General features: G+C 37.3%; 1 protein-coding gene and 1 pseudogene across 2 annotated transcripts; one reads left to right on the top strand and one right to left on the bottom strand.

Moving 5' to 3' along the window:
• Nucleotides 1-3658: 3658 nt before the first annotated feature.
• On the top strand, nucleotides 3659-6519 carry LOC101717825 (nuclear receptor coactivator 7 pseudogene; annotated as a pseudogene).
• Nucleotides 6520-19430: 12911 nt separating this feature from the next.
• Nxt2 (nuclear transport factor 2 like export factor 2) lies at nucleotides 19431-25762 on the bottom strand. Of its 2 annotated transcripts, XM_004861445.3 has the most exons (5): nucleotides 25609-25762; nucleotides 25402-25489; nucleotides 24208-24294; nucleotides 22280-22424; nucleotides 19431-21482 (listed from the first exon to the last, which is right to left on the bottom strand). In XM_004861445.3, exons 2-5 carry the CDS (start codon nucleotides 25414-25416, stop codon nucleotides 21301-21303), a joined length of 429 nt encoding a protein of 142 aa, XP_004861502.1. In that variant the 5' UTR covers nucleotides 25417-25489; nucleotides 25609-25762; the 3' UTR covers nucleotides 19431-21300. The 2 variants fall into 2 exon arrangements, with proteins under 2 accessions (XP_004861502.1, XP_004861503.1); XM_004861446.3 differs by lacking the exons at nucleotides 25402-25489; nucleotides 25609-25762 and adding an exon at nucleotides 24752-25275.
• Between the last annotated feature and the right edge of the window lie 364 nt (nucleotides 25763-26126).

Raw genomic sequence — 26126 nt, 5'->3', positions numbered from 1 at the left:
TCCTCAGACAAAGGTCTACTATCTCGAATCTATAAAGAACTTAAAAAGATCAGACCTCCCAAATTTGAAGACCCAATCCAAAAATGGGCATCTGAAATGAACAGACATTTCTCAGACAAAGAAGTAGAAATAGCAAATAAATACATGAAAAAATGTTCAACATCACTGGTCATTCGAGAGTTGCAAATGAAAACAATGCTGAGATTCCACTTCCCTCCAGAAAGAATGGCTGCTATCATGAAATCAACCAATAACAAATGCTAGTGGGGCTGTGGGGAAAGAGGAACCCTGCTCCACTGCCGGTGGGAGTGTAGACAGGTGCAAGCACTGTGGAAATCAGTATGGAGATGCCTCAAAGAACTAGGACTGCAAGTCCCATTTGACCCTGCTATTCCACTGCTGGGGATCTTCCCCAAAGAATTAAAAGAATCATACCACAGTGATATATGTATGCCCATATTCATAGCAGCACAGTTTGTAATAGCTAAAACTTGGAAACAGCCCAAATGCCCATCAACTGGAGACTGGATAAAGAAAATGTGGTTTTTTTATAAAATGGAGTACTACTCAGCCATAAAAAATGAGAAATTAGAGACATTTATAACTAAGTGGATGCACATTGAGGTGATACTCTTAAGTGAAATAAATAGGACACACATGAATAAACACTGAATAGTTTCTGTGGTGCGAGAAACTGAAAGTGTAAATAAGGACTAAATGTATAATAGGTAATGTGAAATAGAAAGAAAAGGGGCAAAGGGGAAGAAAGTGGGAGGGCTAGGGGAAAGTATAGAAGGGAATGGGATTAATATGAGAAAATGGAAAAATAGGAACAAAATCTTTGTAAATAGGGAGGAATGGAGGGGTTGAAGGGAGGGCTGAGCAAGGTTGAAAAATAAGAACCAAGAGAGACTATGTAAAGGTGCAAATTTCCAATGATGAATGTCATTATATTGTATACCAAAAATGTACCAATGTTTAGAATAAATAATTGATAATGTAAAATAGGAAGAAAAGGTCCAAATGGGTAGGGGTATTGGGAGAGGCAGGGGAAAGGAAAGAAGGGAAAGGAAAAATGATGAGAAATGGAAAAAATGGAAATAAAGTCTTTGTAAATAGGGAAGGGTGGAGGGGGTGAAGGGAGGGCTAGGAATGGGGAAAAAATAAGAACCAAGATGCATTATGTAAAGGTACAATTCCCAATGAGAAATGTAATTGTGTTGTATACCTACAATGTACCAATAAAAGAATTCAATTAAAAAAAGTAGTTGATAGATGGTGTCTATTTTCTTCTACAAGTTTTAAACTTTTGCTTTTCACACTTAAATCTTCAGCCCATTTGGACTGTATTTTGTTTGTGGTGTATAATAAAGATCTAACATTTTACCACATGGATAATACAGAATTCATTGAATAATCGCTTTTTCCTCATGTTCTGCAGTACCACTTCTCTTATATGTCTCAATCCCATATATGTGTGGATTTATTTCTATACCCCTGTTGTGTTCCATTGGTTTATTGGTCAATTCCCACATCAATAACATACTGCCTTATTTACTATAGCTTTATAATAAGTACCGATACCTGCTCAGGCAAATCTTCCTACCTGATTCTTCTTTAGCAATAGTCATGGCTATTCTTGGTATATCATTTTTCTATACAAATTTTAAAGTGAGTTATCAAATTCAACAAAAATTCCTGTTTAAATTTAAACCTTTTTTATTCATTAAGTTTATTCATACATTTTAGGTATACAATAGGATGACATTCATCATTCGGAATTTGTACCTCTACATGATATGTTTAAATTTTGATTGGAATTTCATAGAATCTAGAAATTACTTTGGAAAGAATTGATATCTTTATGATTATTGAGTATGCCTATTTGTGCATTGCCCCATTTACTTGGAGTTTATTTAATATCTTTATAAAGTTGTATTCTATTCTTGATCAGGTCTTGCAATTTTTGTTATACTAAGTCCTAGGTAGTCTTATACTAGATCACATTGAAGAAACTCTTTTTCTTTCCTTTCTGTTTTATTTTTTCATTGCTGAGAATCAAACCGAGGGCCTTGTGAATTAAGGCAATACTCTGGCACTTAGCTACATACACAATCCTCAAACTCTTTTAATTTTGTAGATTTCTTGTTGGTAGTTTAGTGAAGACATTTGTAGATTGGTAGTGTTCTTCGAAGACAATTGTATTATCAACAAATAAGGATATTGTGTTAGTCAGCTTTCCATTACTATGAAAAAACACTTGAGATAATCAACTCAAAAGCAAGAAAGGATTATTTTGATTCATGATTTCAGGGGTCTCAGTCCATGGTTGTTTGGCTCTGCTGCTGTGGATACGTGTCAGCGCAGAATGTCATGGTGAAATTAGCTGTAGATTAGGCCTATTCACCTCATGGTGGCTGGGAAGCAGACAGAAAAAGAAAGACAGGAAGGGGACAGGGTCCAATATTTCCTCCAAGGACATGTCTCCAATGGGCTAACTTCCTTCCACTAGGTTTCACCTCCTAAAGGCTCCACCACTTCCCAATAGCACCAAAGGTGATAAAGAAGCCTTTAATTGGCAACCAAACCTTTAACACATGGGGCTCTGGGGAACAAATAAAATTCAAATATAGCACATTTCTTAGTTTCTTCTTTTCTAATCTAGACACTGTTAATTTCTCTTTTGTTTGTTAGTTTGAATCCACTGAGTTGATTCTCCAGGATAAACATATCCTGGAAGAAGTGATAGTATCTGTGTCAAGTTTCTGATTTTAACAAAATGCTTCCAACATTTCCCTATCAAGAATAATATTTGCTGGACCTATGGATGTAGCTTAGTGGTAGAGCCCTTGCCTAACAGGTACAAGGCCCGGGGTTTGATTCCTACCATGGTGCACACGCACATACAAAAAGTTGCTCTTGGTCTTGTTTTGTTTTCAGTAAATAACTTTATATAATTAAGAAAAATTTCCCAGATTTATGTGTTTTAAATCACAAGTATATATTTAACTTTCTTAAACATTTTCTGCTTCTATTGAATTAATCATTTTATTTTTCCTTTAATCAGCTTTTATGGTGAATAATAGTTATAGATTTTTATTGTTAAACTTCCCTTTTATTGTTAAATCCAATTTGCTCATAGTATATTGTTTTTTTCAACTTCTGAGCTCAGTTTGCTAATATTTTTGTTTACAATGTTTGCATTTATATTCTCAAAGACACTACAAATTCCATATCTAGGTACATCAAATTCAAATTCCTGAAAACTAAGTCAAAGAGAAAACCTTAAAAGCATTCAGAGGGAAAAAGACACATTATATTCAAAGGAGCAATAATAATATATTTGCTAACTTTCTCAACAAAAATGATAAAAGCCATAAGACAAAGTTCTGGCTTTAGTGCTGAAAGAAAAAAACTGTCAACCTTAAGTTTTATACATAGTAAAAGTATCCTTCAAAAAGAAAAGTAAAATCAAAACTTTTCTAAACAATACCTGGGAAAATTTGTTACCAACAGACACACATTCAAAAAATTCTAGGGTGCTGAGTAGGGAAGGACACACAGAGGAGCTCACTCTGCCAGCCAGAAGGCAGAGTATAGATGCTGTGAGCCCAGGAGACCCCAGCTCCGGGCCTGCCGCAGGGATGTGGTGGGGCGAGGGCTATGACTCATTGATTACAAAGGACTTTTCCAAATATTTTGCATTTTTGGTTGTATATTATGGATACCAAGGAAGAGAAGAAGGAATGGAAGCAAAGTTATTTTGCTAGATTGAAAAAGAAAAAACAAGCCAAACAAAATGCAGAGACGTGTAGCTACAAGGCCTCATCCTGGGAAAGAAGATGCTAATTCTGTCATTTTGGAAAAAGACAAGTGCAACATTGCTGTGAAAGAGGAATATATTACTGAAGAGAAGAAAAAGAGGAAAAATAACCAGCTAAATCTGGCGCACAGCTGAAGAGATATTATAGTGTTGATGACAATCAAAACAAAACATGATAAAAAGGAGAAGAAGATGGTGGTTCAGAAGCCCCTTGGAACCATGGAATATACTGCTGGAAGCCAGGACACCCTAAACTCTGAAGTTTAACATCACTTCCAATAAATTAGTGGAACTGAATAAACTTTTCACACACACTATTGTTCCTGGCCAGGTTCTCTTTGCCAGATGCCAGCTCTCCCTCCAGTTCCTTGAGGCTCTCCTCCTCCAGCCCCAGTGCTAATGGTGCTACCTTTTCTCCCTTGTAGACGGATGTGGAGTAGGACAAGCTGCCTGATGCTGACTTAGCAAGAAAGGCCTTAAAAGCTATTGAAAGAGTCTTGCCATCTATTTCAGAGGAAGATGAGCCAGCTGAGGCGAAATTTCTAAAAATGAATTGTCTCTACTTCACCGATGGAAAGGGTGTGCTTGGAGGCATCATAATAGTTACCCCCAACAACATCATGTTCGACTCCCACAAGTTCGACCCACTGGTGATCGAGAACTGCTGCGAGGAGTACGGCCTCATTGCCTGATGGAGGAGGTCGTGTCCATTGCACTGTACAACAACATCTCCAACATGGAGATCAAGGATGCCTTGCCATCTGACCTACCTCAGGATCTTTGTCCTCTGTGCAGGCCTTAAGAGTGGGAAGAACTGGCTTCAAAGTACATCAACCCACTCAGTAAGTTCAAGTCCATCAATAAGGAGAAATGACAGCAGAGCGGGGAGAGGACTGGGACTTCTGGTTCCATGCCAACAGGCTCCATGGAGAGGTCCACCGAGGACACAGGCATAGAGCCCACAGGTGGCTCCAGGTCAGGGAAACTGGAGAAACTGGAGCCCACCAGGGAGACAGCAGGTGGATTTCCCACCGTGACTAAGCTCAGCAAGGAACCCTCAGATCCACACCCTCAGTTTGAATCTGCAGTCAAAGAAGACTGCCTCGTAGGGGAGGATGATGACTTCGTTGACTTGGAAGAGCTTTCTTCCCAGACTGAGAGCAGAGTGGAGAAAAAGAGACCCCCTTGAAGGAGTGCCTTTCAGTAGACTCAGAGCAGTGGAGGAAGACTGAGCTGCAAACAAACACTTCTGCCGTGGAAATGCAGGTGTGGTCGGCCCTGAGCATCCTGGCAACAGAGAGCGATGCTGAACTGAAGGGGACCCTAGCCTCGGAAACCTTCAAGAAGCAAGACACCGTGCCGTGGACAAGCAGTCTGGCTGCCCAGAACGCCAGGTGGAAAACTCACTGAGCATACATGAAGATCTAGATAAAATTATACTCATCCAGTATTACCTAATAAGCACAAAGAAGGGCCGCAGGTATCTGAGAATTTGAAGAAGGAAGAATTGAGTGATGGCAAAAGTATCGAACCGGTGGGAATGGACATCACTCTTAGCAGCTCTCTTCTCCAGGCAGGCAATCTGCCAACTGAGAGCACTGAGGAGCTGTATAAGACCCGGGAAAAGGAGAGAGAGCCTTTTGCACTGAAAGGGGACACTGATGCAGAAGAAAATAGGATTAAAGAGTCTCTAGACTCCTCTTCAGAACCAACCCTGGATAACAGCTGCCCTGGCACACAAATGAACATTAAATCCGAAATTCAGGTATGGCTGTTAAAGAGGATTCAGGTACCCATTGAAGATATCCTTCCCTCAAAAGAAGAAAAGAGCAGGACCCCATCCATGTTTCTGTGCATCAAAGTGGGCAAACCCACGAGGAAATCTTTCGTCACTCACATGGCCGCCATGGTGCAGCACTACAGCAAATGCAGGAAGCACCTGGAGTACTGGTTCTCCGTCCCTCAGGAGAGGGTGGATCATTTGCACATGCTCTTTGTCCAGTGGTCTCCTGATGTCTATGGGAAGGATGCCAAAGAGCAACGTTTCGTGGTGGTGGAAAAGGAAGAGCTGAATATGAGCCACAACTTCTTCAGTGAGCCAACAAAGAGCTGGGAGATCATCACAGTCAGGGAGGCCAAGTGCAGAAAGAGCACGTACAGCTACTACGAGGACGAGGAAGGGCTATCAGTGATGCAGCCCCACAACGCGTGGCTGGAGAACATGCACGTTGAACAGCTGGCACCACGCCTCCCAGCACAAGTGCAAGGGTACCCGTGGAGACTGGCCTATAGCATGCTGGAGCGCGGGACCAGACTGAAGACGCTCTACCGGAAGTCGGCGTCCCTGGACAGTCTGGTGCCACTGGTCATCAAAGACATGAATAACCAGATTTTTGGAGCATATGCAACTCATCCCTTCAAGTTCAGTGACCACTATTATGGCACAGGAGAGACTTTTCTCTACACTTTTAGCCCCAACTTCAAGGTTTTTAAGTGGAGTGGAGAAAACTCATGTTTTATCAATGGAGACATAAGTTCTTTAGAACTTGGCAGTGGAGGGGGATGATTTGGTTTATGGCTAGATGCTGATTTATACCATGGACGAAGCAATTCTTGCAGCACTTGCAATAATGATATTCTTTCCAAAAAAGGAAGACTTCATAGTTCAGGACCTAGAGGTATGGACATTCAACTGAACTTTTGGCTGCCTTAAACTGTCACATGAAAAAGACTGGGTTGGCTCAGTCCTCCTGACGCTCACTGGAAGACGAAGAAGGTCCAGCCCCTGCTGCCTCATCCGACCACAGTGCTTTCTTTCTGTCATCATCTCTGAGCATGATGGCCTTGCAGAAAGACCCTGAAGGGTATGTGTGGAGAGCAGACACTGGAGAAAGGCCTTTGATGGACAGATTGCTGAAAAAAGGCTTTGTACTTCCACTCCTTCCAAATCCACACTGTGAAGAATCAAAGTGTTTATAGATGTATGAGCTGAATGCAGTTTTTATTTCTGGTAACTGTGAAAAAAAAGATACTGTGGAAATATATACATGCCTTATGTATTTATCAGCATAATTTTCATTACTAAAATGTACAACTGCTGTTTGCCATGGAAAAGGTTAGTCTCATTTATAAAAATTGAAAGGAAATAGCACTTAAAGGGAATGTATGATTTAAAAAATTGTTTTATTTATTTCTAACATATTGTCTGAAATGTGCTAGCAGGTTTTTTTAACACATCAAATCTTTAAATAAATAAATATACATTTTGTGCTATGTTTGGGGAACACCTTTGTTTGATTTATATAGTTTTATAATAATTTTTTCCCTGATTGTTTAGGGTGATAGATCTTGAGCAGTATATATATTTCTGAATTTTTAAAAAACTCATTACCAATGCTCATTGATTGTTATATAGGCCAGCCTTTTCTTAGTCATGAAAAGGTTACATTTTAAATTACTTACCTTGAACAAATTCGTGGACAGCAGAAACTACCATTTCTCACAGTCAAGAGTCTATATTTATAAAATGGATATCTTTATGAACCTTGAATGAACACTGCTTCTGAAAAGAAAATATTTTGCTTCTTCTAAAATCATGTGTGCTAATAATAAAAACTTTATTTTCATAATGCTGTTTTGCACTCCCCTCAAGTGTTTACACTGATGAGCAGGCCTCTGTTAAAAGGGACCAAGTGTTTTAATGTCTACATTTCTAAAATCAAATGAAAATGTAAAATTGGATCAGTTGTCTTGGTTTTTAAACTCTTAGTTAAGAAAAAATAATATAAGGAAATCTGTTCATACCAAAATTAGGATTTTAAAAAAACCTTATTTTTTAAATAACAACCCATTTTTACATCATTTTAAAAAACTTAACCAATATTATTGTCAGACTTTTATGGAAACCAAAATGTGCTAATAGAAAAAAATTTAATAATAGCCAAAGCTGAGAAATGATTTGTCACAAATTATTTCCCCAGTGATCTTTGCAAGGAAAAATTAATAACAAGTATTACTTATTTACATATCTTCATTTTAAAAACAGTTTTCAGAATATTTACTTTATTCTTCTATTTTAGACTTTTTATCAGAGAACAAATTGCCCATTGACTTCCTGTTGGTCAATAATTATCATAGTACACTCCTATTCCACGCAAGTTCAAATAAATACTATAAAATTTCAAATCTGTGGCCCAGGTGTCCTTGTAGCCAAGTCCTATTGGAACCTTGTGACAAACAATCCTTTGGTGGTTTGGTTCAGCCTGATATGCTTATTATGCAGTGAGTTAGTGTGAGATAACAGGACTGTCTCATAATGACCGTGTGGACCATTTCTGCCATTTGCAGCCATGTGCTGTTACTAAATGCTCATTGCGCATAGAGTTCACTCTTACCTAATTCAGTCCATGATACTATTCTCCCGAGAGCATCTCCAGCTGCTGTGTTCTCTATTTAAAGCAATATTGTCCAATCAGAAATGTATGACCCTTCATTTATGGATACTGACTATGTAATGCAGTCTACCCAATATTTTCAATAAAGGAATTTAGGCATTCAGAAAAAAAATTCTAAATGCTGCTCTTTGGTAGAAGGAAAATGATTCCAAATGAAAACATAGAAATGCAGGAAGGAATGAATAGCAATAGAAGGGATAAATCCAAATGAATATCAACGTATAAAACAATGAAAATAACATTCTGTGGGGTTTATCATATATGTAGAACTTAAGTGCTTGATGACAATAACAACAATGAAAAAGATAAATGGAACTAAAGTGTTTTAAACAGCTTCCATCTCATGATCTAAGATTTCTTCTCCAGATTCACCATCATATCTATATATATCTCTCTTTAAGAGATATTTCTTATAAGTTTGCACACATCACTTTTCCTTTCATTCCAGTCACTTGGTCTCAACCTAGCAGCAAAGGAAGTTGAGAAATGGAATCTTCACCTGGAAAGCTCAAGTATTCAGCTAAAACTTGGGGTTTCAAATTTTAATGAAAAAAGCAAAGAGTGGATATTGAGCACAGAGAAACTATCAGTTTCTGTCACAGTACCCCAGAGCCTGTGTGCAACTAATTTGTAGAGTTATAAAGATTCTATGGTATGGTTAGACAGAAGGCAAGGATGCATGATGTCAGTGGACTAACTGACAGTGGGTGTTGATCAATGGGTATTGTATTAAGTTACTTTTCTCATTGCTGAGACAAAATACCCAACACCCAAAGTTAAAGGAGAAAAGGTTTATTGTCACTCAGTTTGTAAAGGATTCAGCTCATAGTTGGCTGGCTCTAAGGCAGGGTGGCATGGCAGAGGGGCACCACAGAGGAGAAACAGTTCATGGAAGGCAGGAGGCAGCAAAGCATTGCAGTAGTGAAGAAGCAACAAGCAATGACAGCTTGTCGTTCCTTATATTTCTGTTCCTTATATTCTGTCTAGGTTATTCACCCTTAGGACGGGTAGCACTCACAACCAGGGTGGGCTTTCCCGTTATCCACACCCAGAACTATGCCAAACCAATCAGTGCACTAATTTACTAGTCACACACCATTAATCCCAGCATCGTACTCTTACTCCCAGCATCACAGACTCTAGATCCAGCCACCTCTAAAAAGCCCCACCTATGATGACATGAGGCTTTGGGGAGACATCTAGACAAAATCGTAACAAACAATTTAGACATTTATAATATGCCCTTTATGCTACACACAGATACTGTCTTGGAAAGGCTATACTAAAAATCTGAGCTGTGAATTAAATAATCTTAAATTAACCAGTATTTCACTGAATGAAGATGGAGGATTGGTGTAGAGCTTAGTGGGTAATAATAAGGTTGTAGTTAGTAGTGAGAAGAAACAAGAAACTTTGTTGTTGATGAAGAAGATGTGACATTACTCTTTTGGTGTAAGATTTCTCCTCATGGGAATGGCAAAATCTGTCACTAATGAATGGTCCACTTGTAGGGTACCATGGTGTCCCTTACATGGACTGTATAGATGGATCAATTGTATAAATAGATATATCCTGAGAAATAAAGCCCCAGAGTGCTGAGAGCAATGATTTGGAGGATGAGACAAATGATAGAACTAGGTAAGAAGGTGACTATTTGTCTAACACAAAATGATCAAGAACATCCAAGAAAAAATTGACAAATAGACTGGATGCCTTCAGTAGAAAATATTTCCAAACAAGGAGACCATTTGAGTGATCCAGAGGATCCTAAGCAATACACTGATAGATACTCCATACTTCACATTACCAGGAAGTATGCTACTCGCTTCATTCACTAATTGTTGATATTCAGAAGAAAGCTTAGACTGCTTTGTTTTTGGAAGGAACTAAATGTGAGATAAGAGCCTCATCTGAAAGCAACTAAAATGAAAGGCAATTTCTTGGTTGCAGATTGCCTGGTCTCCCTAGGAGACAGAAAAAGCAATCTGACCAATCCCTTCCCTGAGACAAAGGGCAGTAGGGCTTACTAACTGCTTGAAGAGAGGAAGGAAAGGAGGAAAGGAGGAGAAAATTAAAATATAACTTCTTATGTCAAAACTATTATTCCTCTGTATAAATTAAAGAGGAATATAAAATGGAATCAACCACCTTAAGCATGAGAGACAATTGCAGGATTAAATGAGGAGAAAAATGAAAAACAAAGGAAGATAAGAAACTAGAGAAGGACTTTTTTGGGACCATGTGTGGTAGATATGATGCCAGCTAAGAGGCAGCTTATTAGAAGCAATAAAATTTCCCATTATCCTCTCAATCTGAGGATAATCAATTCTTAGCATAAAAGCAGGATTTTCAGTATTGAATTAAGGCTGCACACTCTAGAAGGAATGTTTTCATGGAATACAACAGTAGAGTTACATGAATAAGTGAATATGTAATCACTGAATGTAATATTTTTTCTGAAAAAAGAAATAAGGTACTGAAATCATGAATACTTCATGACTCACTTTAGCCAGAGTTGTCAGTGAAGGCCTCTCTGAGAAGGTGATGATTTTAGCTAAGTTTTGAAAGTTGAGAAGTCAGCCAACTGAGGAGTGGTCAAAAGGTTTAGACAAAGGGTAGAGTAACTGCCAATGTGGAAAGGAAGGAATAAGCTTGGCATACTGAAGGAAGAATAATAAGCCCAGTGTGGACAAAATACAGTGAAGGTAGAGTGGAAAGGGAGAGAAGATAATGATGGAGAGACTGTTGAAGCTAAATCGTGTGGGATCTTGTAGACCATGGAGAATGATAGTTAATTTTGTGTGTCAACTTGAACTGGTTAAAGGATGCCTAGATAGCTGATAAAATATCAGTTCTAGGTGTGTCTGTGAAGGTGCTCCTGGGAGAGATTAGCATTTATTCAGTAAACAGAATAAAGATTCAACTTCCCAGTATTGCTGTCCACCATCCAGGTTGTTGAGACTCCAGGAGGGAACAAATAGATGGAAGAAGGACAAACTTACTCTCTTCCCGAACTGGGGCATTCATCTTCTCTTGCCTTTCAACATCAGAGCTCTGGGATCTTGGACATTTGGACTTCTTAATTTATAGCAGCAGCACTCAGGTTCTCAGATCTTTGGACTCAAAGAACACCACTGGTTTTCTTGGTTTTTCTACTTACAGAAGGCAGATCATGGTATTTTATGGCCTCCATAATCATGTATGCCAATTCCCACATAAAATATTTCTCTCTCTCTCTCTCTCTCTGTCTCTCTCTCTCTCTCTCCCTCCCTCCCTCTCTCCCACTTTCCTAGCGAATTCTAGCTTGTACAAAAGCATATAAAAAAGCGTTTCCTTAATGGTTTTGTAAGGGAAGTAATGTGAAATTATTTGTTGTCTCAGATGATCATCCTGGCTGCTGTGTGAAAATACATCCTAATAACTCATGGTATAAGCAAGGAGACCATTTCAGAAGACATTGCAACAGCTTAGGCTAGAGATATTGACATGATGGCTTGGTCTAGGGTGAAGAATATGGAAATTGAATGAAATATATTTGATTCTCATCATTTGTGGTAGTTATTTTCTATAAAGTCACTATGAATGTTAGATTAGTGAATACTGAACTGTTATACATAGGAAACACAGAGTTAGTTTTCTAGCAGCCTTGATCACATTTTTGTCAAGTGATCAATATATAATCATCTTTTATGTGTTTTTCTGTTTAAGGACAACTTATATGTTGTTGATCCATTCATATTGAGCTTTTAGCCAACAGCTCTATAACACATGTACCATTTCTTCTTGTTAAGAGGTATACCATTGTCTTGTGCATAGTTAGCAACACTAGAAAGCACTATAGCACTATGCTTGGGGACCTATTTAAACAGTAAAGTCATCCACAAAAAGCACAAAAATATAATAAATGTGACAATAAAAAAGACCTTGAAAAAGATACTTGTTTACTGTATGAGAGCTAAAATAAGACAGAGTACTGCCTTGTTTGACCTCAGTGGAAATGTTTGCATCACTTGACAAATGTTTTCACTACCCTGTACCTGTATATGTCTGGAATGCACATGAAAGTGCTACAAGAATTAATTTTGGGATTACAGTAAATGTTAGTGAATAGGTAAATCCATAAACACAGAATCCGTGAATAGTGCAGATAGACTGTAGATATTCTGAGATATATACTAGAGATTGAAACTAATAGGAGTTCATGACAGGTTGAATGAGGAGAGTAAGAGAGAAGGTGTTGAGGTGGACTGCCAGGTTTCTGAATGAAAAACTAATTCAACAGTAGTGTTATACATTGTGGGAAAGCAGGTTTGAAGGGGAAGTGGTAAGTTTAATTTTGAATGTAAGTTAGGTAAGGTGAATATCCATCCAAGAAGGGATGTCAGATAGATATATGAAACATGAAGATCAGAAAAGAGGTTTGAGGAAAAGACATTTGGAAGTGGAGAGCATACATTACACTAAGGAAGTATTTTCCCCTTTCTATCCAGAAAGTTTTTCAATGTTGATTGAGAATGAAGTATCTAATGATGCTTTTGTTCACTAATGCCTTGGTTCCTCATCTGGTTCCAGAAGGGTGTGGCAGTATCTGAGGATATCTCCCTTCTCCCCTCCACACAGATTGATAGGAAGGTCCGCTATGGAAATTGGTACTTGCTATCCAGTTATTTCTATGGGCACTACTTCCCTAAGAGTCACAGGTATATAGATGTAGAAAATAAGAGTGCAAAAATAAAGTCTACCTTACAGTATATACTTAATTTTAAAATCTCAGAAAAGAAAACAGTGTTTGAGTAAACAATCTAAAATATCTGCATGGTTGTATTAGTCAGGGTTTTCTAGTGAAAGAGAAGATATAAATACATAAAAGTGTGATTATGGAGACTGACAAATGCCACCATTTGCCATCTACAAGCTGGAGAACCAAGAGAGATGATAGTGTATTCAGTCCAAGTCCAAAGACCTGAACAGCAGTGGGAAGTGATGGTATAAGGCTTGGGGTCCAAAAGTTTGAGAGCCACTGGCTGTCTTGTCCAAGAGCAGGAAAAGAGCCTAAAACTGTTTTACTGCAATCTGGGTGTCAGGCAGTTTTCCATTGCTATAACAAAAATACCTGAGAAAATTAAGTGAGGAAAGGTTTATTTTATCTCAGAGGTCTCAATCCATAGTGGGCTGGCTCCATTGTTTTTAGGCCTGTGGCAAGGCAGAAACATGGCAGAAGAGGGTAGCAAAGGAAAACTGTTTACCTCGTGGTAGCTAAGGAAGCAAAAGGAGGGGGAGAGAGAAACAGGGTTTGGGGTAAAGCTATATATTTCCAGAGTATGCTCCCAGTGAACTACTTCCTCCAACTAGGCCCCACTTCCTATAGTTTCCATCATCTCTCAATAGTCCATTCAATTATGAACCCATCAATGGATGAAACCATTGATGAGATCAAAGACCTCATGATCCAATCACTTCCCCAATGTACTACCTTGCTGCATTGGGGAACAAGCCTTCAACACCTGAGTCTTTGGTGGACAGTCCAGATCCAAACCATAATACTGGGTATCCCTTAACCCCTCCAGATTAGCACACAGAATCAGTCATCACAATGGACAAACATATAAAAAAGGAGAAAAGACAAGAGACAGCAAGGAAAAATACTTATAAGCTATGTAACAAAAGGTTAGTAGGAATTTTCTCTAAAAGACTCCTATAAAAACCAATAAGATAAACAAAGCTTCAATGGAAAAACACCCAAAGGACACAAAGTGACAGTTCACAGATAAAGCACTACAAGCTCCTTATGCTCAAGCTCAGTCATGCACTCATTCAATAAATATTTAATGAGTAGCTATTACATGCCAAGCAGTATAATAAGTACTGGGGATTCTGCAATGAACAAAATATACACTTTCTTGGAACTTACATTCTGGTAGATGGAGAAAATTATATATATATATATATATATATATTTATTTATTTATTTTAGTAGTACAGGAGCCCTATAATAAAGTAAAGCAGAGTGAGGGAGTAGAAGGTGATGGGGGATGGAGGAAGGTTATGGGGGAAGTGTTATTTTAGAAAGCATGGGTAGGGAGGTAGGGAGGATCTCTGATTAGATAACATTTGAGGAGGCCTAAAATGTGTAGGAAGATAGCTGGTAGAACAGCACAGTGGGTAGAGGCAAAGACCACAAGGAGACATTTTTCCTTAGAGCAGTCTACATTCAGAAAAGAGGTTAAGTGACTGGAATGGAGTATGAGAAAGATGACAATCAGGCAGTAAGGGTCAGATTATGAGGAGATTGCTGGCAAATGAAAGGATTTATATCTTCACAAAAATAGAGATGCAAAGGTATGGTAGAGGGGGAATTCGGGGAAGAGGAATGGCATGATCTAACTTGTGTATTTTAAAGGATTACTTTTGCTGTTGAATTGGGACTAGAGTTAGGCAGGATAGGGTCAGGAAGATCAGATAGGAACTTTGAACAATAATAGAGTCAAAAGGTGATGATGGATTAGACCAGGGTTATTTGTGAAAATAGGGAGAAGTGTTCTGAATATGTAGCTTTGAGAGAAAGGATAGTGCTGAGGATGTCTCCAGGGTTCTGTCCTAAACAATTAGAAGAATGCAACTACCATTTTCAGAGGTGGGATAGTGTGTAGGGTGAGCAGGATTAAGGATAGGATCAATGCAGTCTGGACAGGTTAACTTCCTTCATCTCAAATGTTATTGTTATCAATATTTTAGTCCTACCTTTTAAGAATTTCTCCAAATTAGAATGTTAATTTTGGACATGTTAAATTAATATAGTTATAATTAGAATATTTAGTTATAGTTATAATTAGAATATAGTTATAGTTCAAATATTAGACATTTGAATTGATTAGAGTTACATATTTGGAAGTCATGACTAGCAGCATGAGTTTTAGAATTATTACATTTTCTAGTAAAGAAATACTAACTAAAATATAATATTGTTTTTCTACCAGAGTTTGGAAAATTTTTTAAAATTAAAAATGTCCAGTGTGAATAAGAGTATGTGAAAATGAGCACTCATATATATTTTGAGAGTATGAATTGGTAGAGCCTATTTGGAGGAAATTGGATAATTTTAATTAAGATTAAAAATGTTTATTCTTTAACCCAACAATTCTACTTCTAGAACTGTATCCATTAAATACACCTTCACATAAGTTCAAAAATATGTGTACAAAGACATTCAATATTGCAGTTTTTAACAGAAAAAAAAGATGGAAAAATTGATATATTCAGTGACAGAAAATGGCTAAATAGCTTAGTCAGCCTGAAGTACTTACATTGACAGGCCATGACCCTGTGACGGCTAAGCTTGTCAATTTGATTGGCTTGGGAGTGAACTAGGGAATTAGTAAAGCATGTCTGTGTGGGTACTAGATACATGATTTTGGGTACAATATCTGGCCCCTGGCCCCTTCCTCTATGGCACTCATTCAACCTCCCCTCTGCATCATGGCTACCATGAACTAAGTAGCTTTCCTCTGCCATGCCCTTCTCCCATGATGTTTCTTTGAGCCAGGTCATCATGGATGGAACCCTCTGGAACCATGAGCTAAATAAACCTCTCCTCCTTTAAGTTGTGGGTGTTAGGTATTTTGCCCAGCAATGGGAATTCTAACTAATACAAGTCCTGAGAAAAAAGCCAATTGACTCTATAGTGAGTCTATGTGTTAACAAACTTAACTTGAAAGATAAAGTTGGGCAGGAGGGAATGATTCTCAGAGCAATGAAGTTGGGATGGGATAGAAAAGAATTCAGGAGAGGGGAGGATAGGTTCCATGTGCAATAGTGGAGGCTTTGGGAAGCCTTACAGTACTGGGTCTCAGAATGGGAGAATGGGGCATGGAAGTAGGCCTCCCAGGTCCTAGTTTTGCCACTGTATTTGTACATGTATATATACTTTAGCTTCAGTTCTCATTTTCAGGTCTGAGGGCTTCCTTAACCACTGTGGTTTCTCTTCCAGAGTTATTATAAATTATCAGTCCAGGGGAAGCTATTTTTCCTGGTTTCTCCTGCCACCCTTTTGTTTCCATTTGGAAACAGCATCTCCCATATTGTCCCTACCTCCTCCAGCACCTCCTCTTCCAGCTAATTTCTCCTCTGTTCTCATTCCCAGGCTTGCAGTTTCTCCCTAAAATTATCCAAAGCCAATGAATTGTTAGTTCTGAGATTGGGCCCAGACCATTGGGAATCCTGGGTACCACAAATAGATAAACAAATTAGAGAAACTGTTACGAGAGGCCCTTTCAGAAATCACAGGCTAGGGTTTGGGGGGGAACAAAGGGTGAGGGGAAAAAAAGACCATGTTGGCCACATCTGGCAGCTCAGGGCTCCCATGGTATCTGGGCTTGATTAAGTGTTGCAGGATTCTCTTGCTGATTTCCCCCACTTGAGCAAGAAAATTGAAATTAATAATGTTACAGTCCATTTTTTTCTGATTACAGAAAGACCTATTAAAATATATTTGCAAATGGCTATCATTGCTTCTCTTTAAGGCCCATAATCAGGATGTTCCAACATGTATCTTGTCTTTCTCCTTTTTTTGTGTGAGTGAAGAGAAATTGTCCTGGGTCAGATAAAAATATATAATATAGTTAATGTATATAAGTAAAAAAACTTCATTTTAAACTGTTTTTGTGACATTAAGGGCAAAAATAGCAGGCCTAAATCTTTTTTTTAAAACAGCAACATAGCCAACTCTATATTGATCTAAGACTTTACAAAGATAGAATAATTGTCTTGTAAAGGCAGTGGCAAGGTTGTCAACAGTCATCTTTATCAATTGATTTATCCTAAAAGAAACAAAATTTAGGGAAGGCAGGAAGCTTCAAAGTTAAAAAAATATAATCATTGCATTTGCACAGGATGTGGCACTTGCAAGTATTTTAATGTTTGTTTTTTATTAGACCATCATACCACCTGGTAGGCCAGATAGGGCAAACAGTATCCCATTCATAGCTGAAGATAGAAGCTCAGAATAAGTGGACTGTCCAAAGTAAAAAAAAAACACATGAGGGGGGCAGATCTCCTTTGGGTCTAAGAGCAAGATTGTGCCTCTTCGAGACCATCACCACCTTTGTCAAACCAGAGGTTGATATGCAAATATTTGGGGAATTCAAGGAGGGAGGGAAGGAAAGGAAAAAATACATGAAATTGACTTAAAAATCCATTGAAATAACTGCGTATAATATCAAAGCATGTTCAAAGTAGTTCTGCTGGGATATCTTAATTCTCTGCATGAGCATCTGAAACAGGGTTGCCTCCTCCCTATTTTCACTCCTTTTCATTGTCACTATTGTATTCCCAGATTAATCAGAACATTTGCTTTGTTAACTCTGAAGTTCTGGTGCAAATCGAGAAATGGGAGGAAAAGTGATACCTTTCATGGATCCCAACACATAAGACAAGCCTGTGAGGAGAAAGAAGTGTTGAATCACTTGTAATTTAGGGTGACGTCACTGACACATGGCACTACTTTTGGAAAGCTGACCCTATATCCCCAAGAAAAAATGATAGTGGAAATATACTTGTTCAATCTTTGTGTTTTTCAAACTGCTCATACAATCTTTTAAGAAGATGTAAAGATCTGCTGAGCAGGTTATGACTAGCATTTTCAAAAAATTAGTAAACCAAAATGCTAGGAATGCATTGCAAATGCTAAGGATGAATTTTATTTTGGATATATTTTATTGGTTTACTTATGCAACTGTATACTGGGTTGTAATATAAAATATACTGATTATCGTGAGTCATAGTAAAGATGTTGAAAGCTACCTATCTAAAGGATGGATGTACTTCAATTCTAGATTCGTTATATCCTAAGGCCTTCCATTTGAGACATTATTCCAATGATACCTTGTAGTTCTCTACCTTTTAGTCTCTCGAATGCTAGATTGACCTATACATCCCCCTGAGAAATATTTTGTGCAGAAAGCTGCATTTGGCAAAAAACAAGTATTAATAGGATACAGAAAAGTGTGGTAGCAAGTGTTCCGAGAAGATAATTTTACTGTACAGAGACAACTAAAAAGTCAGATGTGCCCTATCACTTCCCTTTAAATGTGTGGTTGTGTTAAATGCACACATATTTATGTTAAAGTACACATAGGCAAGGATGAAACACGAATATCTTTTCCACACTATATTAAATAGTTTTACAACAAATATCAGTAAATGAAGCCCCAGTAGATCAAATTTCCTACCTCACTCATTTCATGCAATAGTTAATTCAGTAAAATTTCAGAAGAATTCAGTATCTTTTTGGCTTTTAATTTTTCATCCTTTCTCAAATACTGCACTATCCTTTAACTTCACTAGCATTACCTTTTTGAACAAACTGTATATATTAGGCAATTTAAAAAACAAAGAAAATATTCTGACTCAAATTCACTGATAAACACACACACTGTCATACACACTTTTAAAGTCTATGGCTCTTCTAGACATATGGGCTAGTCATGAAATATGAATGAGATGATGACAGAGTTTGAGTCATTATAGTGTTACTACTGGCCTCCATCGCTGCCTACAAATTTTATCTAAGTAGATGACTAACCGTTTTTACTTAGGTAATTTCTTACTGTATTTCATCCATCTAAGATGCCACTATTAATACTCACCATTTTTTTAATGTATCACTGAGGAGGGAAGGTGATTAAATTGTGATATGGCATCAATTTAAAATCCATACCATTTTCAGAGATTTAAATGTGAAAATCACACGCATCTTTAAAGACACTAAAATGCTATTTGATTGTAAAGGCCATTACTTCTCACTGTTCACCAAGTGTCTACTAACATATTTTTAAATGTACAATTGAAGTTAATGGAATTCTTTCTGAAATTCAGTTATATTTTCATTTCACTGGCTACTGAATATAGCACTTTGGCTAGTTTCTCAAGGTGAAGCTTTCCAACTTCTCACCAAAAATTTTACTGGTACATCAAACAGGTGATCTCAGGAATGTAAATATTTGGTATAAAAAGAATAGTGTGGGCTACAGAAAGAACAAAGAAAAAGTTCACATTTTTAACCACTGTTTTCAACATTTAAATACGATTTTCTAAAATATGAAAACCTTTACATTATAAAGAAATGTTTTAGTCTTAGAAGCAAAAATCAAAACACCTTAAAACATTATTGGGAAACTTGTCCCAGGAAAATTTTATTTTTCAAGTTATAAAAATAAGAGCATGTCAAAAATACAGTCTAGTCCATACAAGAGCAGTTCCAGGCATTTCAAAGTTATAGTTTGGAGAAAGTAATTTACAACTGTTCAGTTACATGCAGCTTCTATTTGAGACTATTCTCTACAATGGAAAGGTCAGTATTTGGGCATTTTTTGTTGCTGCTAAAGCTGTGGTTTTAAAAACAAATCAATCTAAAGAATAACCTCATTTTTGAGTAGAATACTATAATATGTAAGTTTTGATTAGTTCAATAAGAAGGTGTGGTTTAAATATCAGTTCCAACCCTCTGTATTTAATTCTATTTTGGTAGTATATCAGAAATACAGTGTACAGTTTTGGGCAGGACTAAACGAATATAATGAAAACATTAATTTTGGTTGTAATGTATAAACAAAGCTGCTATATCTAGCTTAAAGACATTAGAAAATTACAAAGACCAATAAGGTTTATCCAAAAATCAGAACTAGGGTTTTTCACTTTAGAAGTATAGACATAAAATGATTTTGGTCTTTTGGAAGTTATGATGATCTGTTGTTCTCTGTTTTCTCTTTAAAAAGACAATGAGTTAGTCACATAACAGAAAAGTGTTTTAAAACAGATCTCTTTGCCCAATGTTATATGGAAGAATAAATCATAAATTAATTTTAATTTTAAATAATAAATGGTATAGTTGACAGTACAAAACACGGGGGAAAATCGCTCATTTTGGGGTGGATAATGCATAGAAGTCTCTGGGACTGAAATTCACATGGAAGACTTAGAAGTTAAGGGTGTAACAAAGATAGAGGAATGGATTTGTTTCCAACTTTCCATGTTAGATCCTGTCAGGCCAGGCTTATTGCTGACATTTTACCCCTATAAGTTCTTGAATAAATTGAGATACATACTGATGACAATAATGAAGTTCAAAGACCTTAAAAAACATTCTCAGAACAAAAGGGATGCTCATGACCATTTAGCAATAATAGTTATTGACTTATTAATTGAAATCCTAAGAATAGGCTACATTTTTAGAAGGTAGAAAACAAGTAACAAAATTTTACCATTTAGTCACCCCCCCTTATTTTTGTCTTTAACTTTGGACTTTCACATTTCTCATTAAAGATATTATTAGTTCTACTATCATACATTCCCAAAATATATAGACCTGGAGCTGGCAAGGAAAATGTTTTTAAGTTCTGCTTTTAAGCCACCAACATACTTAAGAATCAGGCATCAAAGAAAAACAATTTCCACCTCTGCAGCTAATTCACTTGTTAAGGAAACATGATAACATAAGAAAATTTAATATGAAAAAAGACTATTGAATATTTCAACATGTAATTTCAATATGTCAGAGTACTTAGGCAAACATAAACTGAACTGATTTGAAAAGGCTATACTTATATATTAAAACTGCATTACGAGTGTTAACTGAAAATAGGCATCTGTTTGCTACAAAATTAATAACCAAAAAAATTCTACTTCCTCCCAGAGTGTTATGTTGTGCTGACATCCCATAGATAGTATTACAAAAAGATTTTTGCGATAGGCTGGATTCACAGTGAGTACTGCAATCATATGTTTAATATTACTCTAAGAATGTCATCAGCGGAATGTATATAAGGCATGTCAAAAACTAACATTAAAGCTCTTAAGGGCGATAATCCAAACTGGCAGTTATTAGAAAAGTTGCTGTCAGAAATAAGAAAATATTGAAGAATTTTAATTTTAGCATACTAATTTATAGTGCTTTTACAACAAAATTAATTAATTCAGATAAACTTCTGTTGCTGAACCTAAAGGACCAAAAAATTGACTTTTGCCCTTTTAACTATTAGCCCAATCTTGAAAACGGAAGCAATCACTTGCAATCTTCCACACAGTGCTGTTAAAAGTGGCTTGAGCAGTCAGCAGGAAGTTCTGGTTGAAGTAGTGTTGTTTATTTCCATCAAATTTCACAGTTCCACTGGTTACCACAAGAACTGTAGTCTGGGACTGGGTAGCTTGCTCTTTACCACACACACAAAAAAGAAAGAAGTCAGTTCTATCTCTACATAAACATATTTTCAGGCTCCATTTCTTATGATCTAATGCTAAAGAATTTTCATAAACATTTTTTACCTTGATTATAACCTTAAACATGTACATCCAAGGCCAGATAATTAAATATTGGTTTTTTAAAAATATTAAAACTATTTTTAGTCCAGAAAGATTTGAGCGTACTCTAAATAGCTTATAACTAACATAGGAACATCTGCTCCCTGAATTAATGTTTCATTAGGTCTTTAGTACAGCTTATTCATATTTTTGCTTCAGCTATTCTTCAAGTACCATACAAAAGAAAATAAATGACCCTAAACAACTAAAGACACTGAGTACCCCATCTACAGGTAAATATTATGAACTGCACCAATTTACTCTGAATCAAGCTGTCTTGCTAAAAGTCATCCTTTCATGTAACACAGTGAAACTGTAATAGATTGTAAGATATTAAAATACATTAATCAAAGATGTGGCATAAATTTTCTCTAGAGATACTCTCAATTTGACAAAAATAAAACTTATTCTTAATTTATTACACAACTTAACCTATAATCACAATCCAGTAAAACCTATTAGTGGGTCTCTGAAAAGAGAAGCATCTAAAGTAAGACCAAAAGTTTGAATGGACAGCTGAAATTTTCATGAAACTTGACTTGATCACATATGTAAATACTTCTACCAATCAAAGCTGCTAGATACTTTTGGTGTAAAAGCTGAGTGCTCACAAAGGAAAAAGGAAGTCTTTGAAAAATCATAATCTTACCATGAACTGGTTGGCAATCTAATGTATTAACCTGGAACTCACTAGAAGGCAACATCTCATAAAAATTATTTAGGGCTTCCAGCCCTGTAACAGCATTTCCATTCCATACTAAAGTGGCCTCATCCAGATACAGCCTGATAAGTGCCTAAAAAAAGAGGAAAAGTTTAGAAAATGGATTTTTTTCTAAGGAAGCAAATTCTAAAAATGAATTAAATGATTATAGATGGTATATAAACACTTTCATGGCTCTATCTGCATCTCTACTTATTTTGTCCCCTTGCCACTGGAAACCAAGGTGAACAAAGTATGTATCTCATAATCTTGTCCTTAAACAGGTATTATCCTACTCTTTACAAACTAGGCAATTAATATATGTATAATATTTCCTTTTAGCCACAATGAAAAAATTTAACATCCAAAAAGAGTCTTGAGTCTTAAAGTTTTGCTTTTTTTTTTCAAATGAATTAAATGATCACAAGTTCCAAGGAACCACAAATCAGTTTTTTGTCCCTTTTCCAATTCTGAGAATTAATAAAGTTACCTATTAAGCCCTACTATACTTTAATCCTAGTGTTTACATACATGTGTTACACTTAGTTCTCCTACTACTGTATTAACATATTTAGGTCAAAAAACTTGAGTACTTGCAAGAGCCTCTGATAAGTGAAATTAGTTAAGGTCCAAGTGACATATTATTTGCTTTATTCTAAAATTTAACTTGGGTTACAAGGATAACACCTATCTTGATGGTGGTAATGATGGTTACCTTTTTTGCTACTTTATTTTTGAAAGCAGTAAGGCACAATAAACATCTATTGCACAATCCTTCCCTCATCCCATGTCATCAAACATCAGTAGTAGAAACATGTTTTACCTTTGACTTATAAAACAGGTTTGTAGAGAGAGGGTATTTTGGACTTGTAGAAGTTCTCTTAAAAAATGGTCTTATTCTGATAAGAGAACTAGCCCAAGTCTCATGTAACCACATACTAAAATAATTACATCGTTTAGGGATGAATTACAAAAAACTATTAAAGTTAGAATTTGGTTTGTTGAAGACTAAAAGCATCTATGCTATGTAGATCCTTCCTGTAAGTACCAGTTTTAGTTGTGAGCCTCAATCAGAAATTATCTGCCCATATATGAAATTAAAAGGCCAAATCAGGAATCAGGAAACCTTCCTGTAATGGAAGACCAGTCCACTAGTCTTAGCATTCTTTAACCATACTGATTAAATGATAGGAGTAAGAAAAGATCACTTTTCCTATAATCCCAGCACTCTGGAAGCTGAGGCAGGAGGATTGCTGCAAGTTCAAACCCAGCCCGGACTGTATAGTGAGTTCAAGGCCAGCCTGAACTAACTACATAGCAAGATCCTGACTCAGAAAACACAGCAAAATTTTTTTTTATAAAGAAATTTTTTTAAAACTCACTGTTTTTTTTAATGATACTAGGAACTGAATTCAGGGCCCTTGGACTGAGCTACATCCCAACCCTTTCTTTATTTTTGAGTTTGAGACAGTGTCTCACTAAGTTGTTAAATTACCCAGACTGGGCTCAAATTTGCAATCCTCCTGCCTCAGCCTCCTAGTGTGCTGAGATTGCAGGTGTATAACACCACATCCAACTAAGCTCAGCACTATGTAAAGTGCAGTATTTAAATGAATTTCTATTCACCATCCTAAAAATAAAATGAGATTAAGAGAAGTTAGCAACTCACCCAAGATAACGGAACTAGGTAAAGGCAAACCTAGGACATGATTCCAGAGCCCACACTCCCACCAACACCATACCAATACTTCTGTAAGCAACTGGCTTTTAAATAACAAGTTCATATTTATTATTTATGCAAGTCTGATAAATGGTTGCTGGAACAACAAAAAAAGAACTGGTATTTAATAAAGAGCAGTAGAGACTACAGAACTCACCCTTCTTCTTTTGTCCATTGTCTCATAATAAATATTGACAAATTCCTCAGCAGCTTTACATGCCTGGTCTACATAAGTTTTAAAATCCTACAAAAAAAGTTTCAGAAAGGTAGTTTATCATCCCTCCAATCCTTCACAAACACAAAACTACCAACAGGAGCTGATGATTTACTTGCACGATTATTGTTGCGCTACACACAGCCCACATTTTTTCAGGCAAGTTTGGACATTTTAAAAATCAGGGCTCAAATGTTCTCATTTTTTAAAAATGTCCAGTATTTTTATTTAGGTCCATGTCTTTAGGACACAATCATCTCTTATTAGTCTATTTGATTTCCTTTTTCACCTTCACATAAATTTATAATCTTTGCTTGACAACTAAGCAAAGGAAGACTTTCAACATTTTTTTTTTCCTGGTACCCGGGACCGAACTCAGATCCTTGTGCTTGCAAGGCGATCAGATCCTTGTGCTTGCAAGGCGAGCGTGGGCGCCACTGAGTTATATCCTCGGCCCCCAGCTTTCAACATTTTACAAAATACTCACCTTAAAATGATGCAACCTCAACCTTAAGAAGGAGGAGGAGGAATTGACACCGAATAAACTACGAAAGAGTTGATTTCTTTTCAAGAGAGGTTATGACCAACCTCAAAAATTGAATGAAAAAAACCAAAAACTGGTTAAAAATGAAGTTCTACGACTACTTGACAAACTACGCAGCTCCACACAAGAAACTTTCCTACATTACATAAACATTCACCTCTGTTCGTTAAAGAATTGTGAAACCTAAGAAATGCTGATGAAGTTCACTCAGGACTGAGGATTAAGTACATGATTCTCCAGCTATTTACGAGGCTCGGCCTATTATGTCACTTCAAAACAATGAGTCGCCAGATTCATTTCTTTCTCAGGGGATCAAAAGTGATTTTTAGGTCCGGAGATAATAAAAGGAATGAGACTGTAACCCATAAAGAACAAACCCCAACATCCAAGCTTCCTATTTAGCGCTTAGCTCTTTCTGCAAAGAGCGCAATTGCACAGCAGTTGGGGGAAGGCAGCAAAGCGGGCCCCGCCCCAGAGGCCAGTGGGCCAAGCCCTGATTCGCTGTTTGCCCACGTGACCACAGCTGCCGGGCGCCCCTCCCCTCCGTAGCCCGAACCCGTGGCCCGGCGCAATGCGTCTTCCTGGATACTCACCACAGACATTGTCATCGGGGTGCCCGAAGTAGTCTTTTCCGGCAGTGGCGGCGTCACTACGTCCTCCCAGGTCCCGTCACTTTGGCTGCTGAATGATCAAATATTTATGAAGAAAGCGAAACCCGCCAAACTCACAGAATATTCAACCCTCCCATTCTCTCCCGGAAGTAGTTCGGTCCGTTGTTAAAAGCCCTCCGATGTTCCAACCTTTAGTCAGACTGCCTTTCAGTTCCGACTGATCCCGCCAATCCACCGTATTTACTTGCTGAATATTAGTTTAAAAGAAAAAAAAAAAATGCTTTTTAAATCGGATACTCTAAAGAAAACACGTCAGTTTGCCAACAGGCGTCCTAGCCAAACTAAAACCAAAAGGTCTTATTAGGACAATGTCTTTACCCCGGGGGCGGGGCCAAACGTTGCAGAAGACCAATGAGAAAAGTAAGAGACTTGTAGACCTGTACCCTATAGGAAAAGGGAGTGGGTGGAGCTTGAGGAAAGGCGCACACTCCTACTTCACAGGACGGTTTAGAGTTCTGGAACGTTCTTGAAGATCTTTTCCCCCACTGCCATCTCAGTGGCATCACAAATTATTAACTTTGATTTTACATGTCCATATTCAACCGAAAAGCCTCATCCAGTTCCCCCACTTTTGAGAATATTAAATGTGTCTGACACACCACAAAAATTAAAGTACCGATCACCAGCATTTCACAGCTAGTTATGAG

The sequence above is a fragment of the Heterocephalus glaber genome, unplaced genomic scaffold, assembly GCF_053883595.1.
Source record: "Heterocephalus glaber isolate CG9 unplaced genomic scaffold, H.glaber_assembly_v1.0 deba00001613, whole genome shotgun sequence".
In the NCBI taxonomy this organism is placed as follows: domain Eukaryota; kingdom Metazoa; phylum Chordata; class Mammalia; order Rodentia; family Bathyergidae; genus Heterocephalus; species Heterocephalus glaber.
Note: the sequence above shows the minus strand (reverse complement) of the source record. Positions and strands in the feature narration are given on the sequence as shown.

Coding starts and splice junctions, on each gene's coding strand:
- Nxt2 (XM_004861445.3), bottom strand. Junction 22,425..24,207: donor CAATGGACAAAAGAAGAAGG/GTGAGTTCTGTA, acceptor CTCTTTTTTTAG/GCACTTATCAGGCTGTATCT. Junction 21,483..22,279: donor AGATTGCCAACCAGTTCATG/GTAAGATTATGA, acceptor TGTGTGGTAAAG/AGCAAGCTACCCAGTCCCAG.